The sequence below is a fragment of the Hyposmocoma kahamanoa genome, unplaced genomic scaffold (assembly GCF_003589595.1).
Source record: "Hyposmocoma kahamanoa isolate Upper Pololo Valley unplaced genomic scaffold, ASM358959v1 100021, whole genome shotgun sequence".
In the NCBI taxonomy this organism is placed as follows: domain Eukaryota; kingdom Metazoa; phylum Arthropoda; class Insecta; order Lepidoptera; family Cosmopterigidae; genus Hyposmocoma; species Hyposmocoma kahamanoa.
The window spans coordinates 4,432,746-4,441,327 of record NW_020653200.1 but is presented as its reverse complement, the minus strand read 5'-3'; the positions used below and the strand labels follow the sequence as shown (position 1 = coordinate 4,441,327).

Here is an 8,582-nt window from a genome sequence, read left to right as displayed (position 1 = left end):
CAAAAAAAATAACAAAGCTGAGAATCAGGATTTTTTTTTAAAAACTTTAAATCTTCAATATCTTCGAAACTACTAATTTTCGGACAGGGTATAACTTGACTTAATTTGCTTCAAATTAGGTCTACTTTCACCCCTTAAAAGGAATGTATCGAGTTACCAATCACCCTGTATATTAAGTAATATTGATACATTAATACATTAAAACTCTATAATAAAACTATACATAAATATATCAAATGTAAATAAATATTTCAAAAGCTCTAACATGTGGAGTCTGAACAATCCCAAAACTTCAAAAGAGCACCCTTGAAAACCCGAACCGAAGGCGACTGTCTGACCTCGACCGGGAGAAGGTTCCACATACGGGCAGCATTTACCGTGAACGAGTTCGAATATTTTTGGGAACTGTGTTGTGGAAGGACGAGGGACAAATTGGTGCCAGAACGCAGGCGGTCACCCATAGCCTGGCGGTATTGAAAACGCTCACGTAGATAGCTAGGTGAAGTGGGATGGAACAGGATTTTATAGAGGAAGCATAAAATGTGAGCATTTCTACGTAAACGAATAGGCAACAACTTCAACTCATCTCTAAACTTGGAAATGTGGTCGTACTTTTTCAATCCAAACACAAATCTGATACATTGATTTTGCAGCCGCTCCAATTTACTAAGAAGGTCCTCCGAAAGATCAAGATAGGAGACGTCACCATAGTCCAGAATAGGAAAAAGAAGAGTGCGTATTAGCATAAATTTGGTAGACAGAGGAAGAAAGTACTGCATCCGCTTGAGGGAGTGAAGTGATGCAAAGATTTTACGACTTACATCGGCGACATGCTCCGACCAAGAAAGTGTCTGATCCATTATGATGCCCAAATTTTTAACTGAAGTGGAAAAAGGAATAATGGTGTCATTCAAAACTAAATTGGGCATCACCATAGACTCAAACTTGGAGATGGAATGGCGACTGCCAATAATTATGGCTTGGGACTTTTGTGCATTTAAAAGAAGTCCGTAGTTCTTAGCCCATACCGAAACCTTTTGTAGGTCGGAATTCAATGTGCCGATAGCAGTAACTACATCTTCAAGACGGGCTGCAGTATAGATTTGAAGGTCATCGGCATAGAGATGGAAAGAAGACGTGAGTGATGATGTAATTCCACCGATAAAGACCGAAAAAAGTATAGGTGATAAAACCCCACCCTGCGGAACGCCAGCCGTAAGGCTACACCAGTCCGAGTGCATGTCACCGGTCTTTACGAGTTGGGAACGGCCAAACAAATACGAACGAAACCAGGATTCGGCTAAGGGAGGTAGATTTAAAGTTCTAAGCATAGCAAGAAGCAAATTAAAATCAACAGTACTGAAAGCACTGCTGAAATCCAATAAAGTGAGGACAGTAACTTTTTTATTTTCTATATTAAGACGAATGTCGTCAGTGATTTTCACCAGAGCAGAAACTGTGCTATGGCCCGCTCGAAAACCAGACTGCAGATGGTTGAAAATGTCGTAACGTAGGAGGTGGTTAGTGAGTCGATTATGGACATAGTGCTCAAGGATTTTAGACAATACAGGAAGTATGGAGATAGGGCGGTAATGGGAGAAAGAAGAAGGATTTGATTTTTTAGGGAGAGGAATTACATGGGCTTGTTTCCATATAGTGGGAAACACACCAAAGTTTTAAAGCAATTTCTGCTAAATAAATGTTTTTACTTTAAGATTTATAGATTAATATAATTACATTAAAGGGTTATGTAACGAGAAGATCATTTTTTTATTATTACTTATTATGTAGTGTACTTTATGATGATATTCTTTGGTTGCACCCCTTTTGCATATCCGAATTGTCTATCCTAAGGTTGCCTGGAAGAAATTGCTACATAGCAATAAGGCCACCTGTTGCACATTGACTTACTACTACTATTATACTTAAGCTATTGTATTGTATTTTAATTGTAATTTTATGTGCAATAAAGAATATTTCATTCATTCATTCATTCATAAAATTTCGACCCCAGAATGCTACGCCCTTCAGTTTCATGAATGTTTGATGTACATAGAATCATTAAGGATACCTACATTCAAATTGCAATAAATAAATTGCCTACTAACTCCTAAGCTAAGTTTTGTAAGGAGTTAGTAGCCCTTCACTCCGTAGACACGTTATAACAACCATTGACCAATTTTAACAATAAATAACACCTATAATATCCACTGTACCATACATAGACACGCAATGTATATAAAAATACATAAATAACGCAAAACAACAATACACAGTATGTCTTAAAATAAATTAAACGATATACCAAAATAAATTTACTTAGTTCAATGTACTCCGGGATTCATATTCTCCAGATTGAGTTTTGTCCTTTGTCAATTTAGGTTTAACTTTATACCTATTTAAACTATATACCGACAACTTATTGTGAATGAAATTGTAGAAAGAGCTCACAAGAATAGTCTTTGGGAAAATGCTGTCCTATACACAACACGGAGGCAGACTCAGGAGTTCTTATCATATTTTTTTCTTTATTAATATTACATTTACCTTAAAATGTTAAATGCTTCTCAACAGTACGTAACACTCATTAAAGACTCCTGGACACATATTTCGAACCACCTTGCATTTTAAGTATTAAAATTAACTATATTCGTAATGAGCACCCCCAAATATATAATCATGTACTTACTAATTTTGTCAAGCGCAATGTCCTTTCCAACTTTCTGCCAAACTTGTGTAGAAACTCAAGTATTGTTATTACAAATTCGCTCGTGTTATGAATTCTGAGTGCCATCTTTTGAGCACTTTGAGAACTACGGCGTAAAAACGTGACAGCGAAATCAGCTGTTCACAGACCATGACGCCATTTTATTCCACTTATAGTGTATTCATTGACGCACACAAGCAAAGATTGACCCATTTTAATAGATTTTGAAATGATTACAAACATCTCATAATTGGGCTTAAATTTTGGTATATGCGATGATCGGAAAATTAATAGTTTTTTTTTGGAAATGTAATATATACATAAAAGTAACCGCACTGACGAAAATGTCGAATTCATTTTGCATGGAAATCGACCGTGACAAAAACTATTAAGCAGGTATGAAACTAATGTACTAAATATCATTTCTATTATGTTTTCTTCGATGATTACAAACTTCCTACAATGTTTCTAAAAGAAAGAAAATAACATGAGCTCTCAAATTATATTTTTGTAATGTCATTAAAATATATATATAACCGTCATTGTGAATAAAAACCGCCGAAGTATTTTAATAACCGGCAATCTATCTCACCACCGCTACACATGTCTCTCAACCCTGACATTGGCAAAATCGTCGCGCAAATCGACGGAGCCATAGACACAAAAGTTGAAGTTGAAGTTGAATGTCTTTGTATTCTAGCTCTTTAAAAATATATAAACACAAGTTGGCTCGAAATTTGCGTCCAGGAGTATATCTATTATGCGGCACAAAGTTAAATTTAAATCAGGTTGAGATTATAAAACGAATCTTGACTTCGACTAAGCAAAATATGCGAACTAAACTCATGTTTCTAAGTTCACATATCATCTAAGTTCGTATATTTACAAAACGAACATGAAATTAGGAAGCAAAGCCGAAGTTTAATTTAATTATTTGAATACTACAATTCACATCGGGAACTTAATGCTATTACTATATATTGGGGACCTTGGTGTTAATTTCCATCAGGGAATAAAAATAAATAGGTAAATAAGCATTTACTCACCATATTCTGCCAATTTCTTTTCATCTTGCAAAACCCTCCCACAGAATATAAGTCTTTGTAAATGGATCTCAATGCCCATAGATTCCCTCACTTTTTCTTTGAGCTGTTGGACTGTGATCTGAAAGAAAAAGAAGACTCAATAAAAAGTTTCTACAAACATATTGTAACAATACAATTATAAATTTGTTTCTATTTTTGATGTATCACAAATAAGACTATTTGAGTACAGTAGTAGTAATTCCCCATTTTCAAAAGTGTAAGAAAAGAATATCCTATGAGTACTTCATAACTTAGCTCGATCGATTTGATCAGTGAAAACGAGAATCGATGTTAAAATATATCAACTGAACACTATATATGACATAATTTAATCGGTGTTATTAAATCATGGTAATAACTGAAATCAACTCAACAATTCATTAAAATTTTGTCAATTCTCTGTTTAATTTCATGAGCATGCCTAAATAATAGTACATTAGTACGCAATGGACAAAAATTCACATAAAATGCACAATTAAATGTAAAATAACACATACTAACTCAAAACAACACAAGTAATCTACAAAAACTAAAAATTATTCAAGTAACGTTAAAAATTACCGCCAAACTATTTCTCGACTGAGAGTGACTAGACTCTATATTTTCGATGAGTTCCATCACAAACTTTTTTCCATCGGACATAAATAACTTCATCGTGTGATGTTGTGAAAATAACTATTAATAATATCTTAAAGTATTTAACCCGAAAAGTCATTTATCAATCATTTGTGGATTTCAATGATCATACATTAATGAATGGTAAAGCAAATATGTAAAATATTTACTGTTTTGTCTTATTTAAAAATACATAATTTATAGGACGCTGCTAGCACTTCACTAAGCCTAATTTTGTCGACCTGTCATTCTAATCAATGTAAATTTATTTCTTATTTTATATAATAACAGCCAACTCAATGCAAGCCCTCATAAAAATATAAGTAAAAAATGTAGACTAGACACGGGTCTCATTAGACCTTATGAAAACCTATGCCTTCAAGGACTGACGCGATTGCCGAAAGATGCATAGTAAATCAATCCCACAGTAGAAGAGACACGTCAAACTATACATGACATGTTGTGACGTCCTCCATAGCACAGTAGTTAACAGAACAGGCACTCGATTCTGGGTAGTGGTCGATTTTAGCACTTCTAGTACATGGAATTCCCTACTTTTAAATCAGGCAATTGATGTGAATGACATTTTATTATATTGTTATTAATTATAAAACGGCGTTGCTTAAATTTAGTTTTTGAAACTTGCCGCTTACACAATTGTTGCTTAAAATGGCAAGAAACAGTATTTAACGATACGCCAAAGAAGAATGTACACAGCAGCGGTCAATAATAGCGCGTAGTAAACTCAATTTTACAAAATAACACATTTGTTGTTCTTGGTGCAACGGGCTGGTGTCCACAACACGACAACAAAGCGCCTATTTTGTTGTAACTTCAACATTTAATATACAAGTAAATAAAAAATATGTGCAGGCACCAATTCGACGCAAGCTATGGTGTTTTTAATGGATTCGCTTTGCATATTTGGAAACAAGATAAAGATTGGCACTGAGCTTGACAATAAACTTAGTATAGTGCCCAATACATTACTATACACAAAAACTAAAATATACGCTCCTTTTCCTTGGAAACCTATTATACTGTGATATATTTGACAATCAAAGTTTTCTATATCCACATAGATATAATAATTAAAAGCAACTAAAACAAATTATTTAAAAGTATATTTATTCTCTACTCGTAAAAATGAATTTCTCAAAAACACATTGAAAACTTGCAGTCTATATAAAAGTGACACAAATTGACTAACGAAATGCTGTTAGTCAATTGCAAAATGATTACAATAGAGAACCACGAAATAGTAATAATTACACTAACATTATTTCAGTAATTTTACGATGAAGACAACTACTCTTTGCATTGACTTACAATAATATGGACGTCGGGTCCGCGCTAAAAAGTGTCCGAACTTATAGGGCGTTAAAATCGTATACAGAGCGTCTTCAACCTTTAGTCTTCGTTTGTTCGACTGATAGCGAAGCAAGCAAAATTAGACAGTACTGTGATAACATTACAATTTAAATTCAACATTTTAACTTTTTCATATTCCTTTACATGTCACTACATTTAAATAGGTTGATTTGGGACATTTTTTTCGTGGTTTTTGTATTAGACCCGTGGTCCATTTATTTGTAAGTCAATGACTCTTTGTTTATACTATTAGTGTGTGAGCTCAGCCTTAAGTTGCATATCAAATATATCAAAATCATTAGCATTAGACCTTTTCAGAATAGAGTTTGCGCTATTGCCACCCATGACAATAAAACAATATGATTTATATTATAATTATACATATAGTAAATTTATACAACACACAATGACTGTGGTTAACAGCAGGAAACCACACTGCACAGATCATGCTCTCGATATCAGTGAAAACTACATCTTGATTGCAAACATACGATGTAATAATTAAGCAGTTAATAACTGTTAATTATGTAATCATAAGTTTAAAATCAAGATGTAGCTTTCATAATACAACTTTATTAATACTGTATCTCAAAAGAATGTGTACACAAGAGTACTATTTTACATTGATGTTGTTTAGAACAATATACATAACTATGCAAACATCAGTCAATAAAGTTCACTTCACATAGCAGCGCAACACAATATTAATAGGTATTTCATAAGTGCAGGCATTGAAACGAAGTAATTTTCCTTTATAAAAAATCAATAACTGTACTAAATTTACCCAGAGTGCAAGAATATGCCACGCAATGTAGAATAAAGTTTACAATCTATCAAATTTGACAAAATGTGTGTGGGATAATTTAATGGGTGAAAGACCTTAAGTCCTATCGTTTTTTGTTTAACATATTTAAAACATTAATTGTTTTTATTTATTTAGAGCCAACGAAGCTCTTAATTTGGTATTTAAAATCAATAATCTTTAAAACACACTAGTAAAAATTACTATTATCACTTATGTTTCTTTACCTCTCACCTACAGATATCAAGTTTGGAAGGCAAATATTAGCGTTTAGAGCACTGGGCTATGGGAATGTAAGAGGTTGTCTTATTTTTTGGAAATTTCATTGTACTTATGTAAATGGTTTTTGAAGATACAGTGGTCCCGAAAATAAATTATTCTTAAAAAAGAAGCGGTAGTCAGAACATTTGAGTGTGAGGGAATGACGGTTAAGTAATGACAACATCAAACTAAACCAAGACAAAATAGCGATATAAACTTACTTTTAGCTTAATATTTTGTGTAAGCTTATTGCTACCAATAACTCATTTGAGTGTATAATTAATAAATAAAATGAAATGTTTATCTTATTTTTATACTTGACTATCAAAAATGTAACAATAAAAATTAAACATTTTCGATGTAGACACTTTCTACATACACAAGTTAAATTTTATCATTTTGAAATGTTTATGCTTAAAGCTTGCGTATTCTATGGGAGATTCTGGCCCGTATCTAGTTTGAACATTTCAAAATTGACAGGTGTTGTCAATTGTTTCACTACAAATCAGCCAGTTTAACTTGAGCTTTGCTATAATGGATGAAAATTTAAAAATTACATATTTAATTACCGATTCAATGTGATTCCATTTGTTTTGTCATTAGATGTTTTGTTGCTTTTCCCACACCACCGAATGGAACAACCCGCCAATGTTAGAGATATTATCTTTATTACAATAATAACAGAATATTTTTGGAATATACAGAGATATACACACAGGTCAGTTATTGGTGCTGTACTATTTCAGCTTTCTTTTTAGCTAGCTATTTGTGATTTCAATGCAAACAACAGTTGATATTTAAAAGTGATTTATGACCCATTTGCCTGATGAGTTGCCAGGGATGGATGGCCCTTATTTCATCTCTATTTCTGGTTATATACTCGACGCTTCATTCATCAGCGGACCCCTTTATTGACCGTCCATTAGAACTGGTATTGGGTTGGTTGCAGATCCGTCCTTGCTGCGGCCGAGTGATTAACCATATTTTGGCTTATTTTGAGATATTTGCGAACTTTAAATTCAATTTGAAATTATTTTTTTAAGTGTAGTAATGTGGGTATGCCAAAAAATATCCTAAACACAATGAGCCAACAGTCATATTATGTGGTTAAATATGTAGCGTTTGCCATTTGCCGCGTGAATAGACCTCGCAAGATTATGTATAGGTCTGCCGTCTGTGACCGGCAGGTTCTTTTGACTACGGCCGCAATAGGTAGAAGAGGTACCGGTTATTTTGACCCACGACGATGAACATGTTAAAATCAATAGTTCGAAAGTCAGCATCCGGGGGGGTGCGAAAAAGGGTGAGGCAACAATAGATAACATTATAAAATAGCTATGAGTAGGTGCTATTTCCGAGTATAGGTACAAGTAAATAAATTCAAGCAATAATAAAAGAAACTTACCTCATCGTCCACAGAAAAACTGTGATTGTTAGAATCTAACGTTTTTATCGTAAATTCAATCATTTTAAAGCGAAATAGACGGAGTAACAGGAACGCCTCTGCAACAAAGTGCATAATTATAATTAGGGGTAAGGTTTGGTCTATGGTACTTACTGTTTAAGACGCATTCGCTTGTATAACACAGCACAGATCAGAACTTAACGATGTTATTCCAAAAGCAACATAGCAATACTCACCAAAATAACGAAAATTTACCTAAAATCCAATGACTACTTGACTAGACCTTAAAATACCGATCAACCACGACAGCACAAAATCTCCGTTCCAAATGTTCCA

At 33.6% G+C, this 8,582-nt stretch overlaps 1 protein-coding gene across 4 annotated transcripts in view; it reads right to left on the bottom strand.

The window, feature by feature from the left end:
• Positions 1–8,582, bottom strand: part of LOC113236604 (large proline-rich protein BAG6) — a 42,839-nt gene extending 34,257 nt beyond the window's left edge. For 2 of the 4 annotated variants that reach the window (XM_026472794.1, XM_026472992.1), the window contains exons 1-3: positions 8,483–8,580; positions 8,247–8,344; positions 3,754–3,871 (exon numbers count right to left, since the gene is read on the bottom strand). In XM_026472794.1, the coding sequence (XP_026328579.1) occupies positions 3,754–3,871; positions 8,247–8,309 (181 nt within the window). In that variant the 5' untranslated portion in view covers positions 8,310–8,344; positions 8,483–8,580. Of the gene's footprint in view, positions 1–3,753; positions 3,872–8,246; positions 8,345–8,482 lie in introns of all 4 variants that reach the window. The other 2 variants (XM_026472917.1, XM_026472851.1) reach the window with 2 other exon arrangements.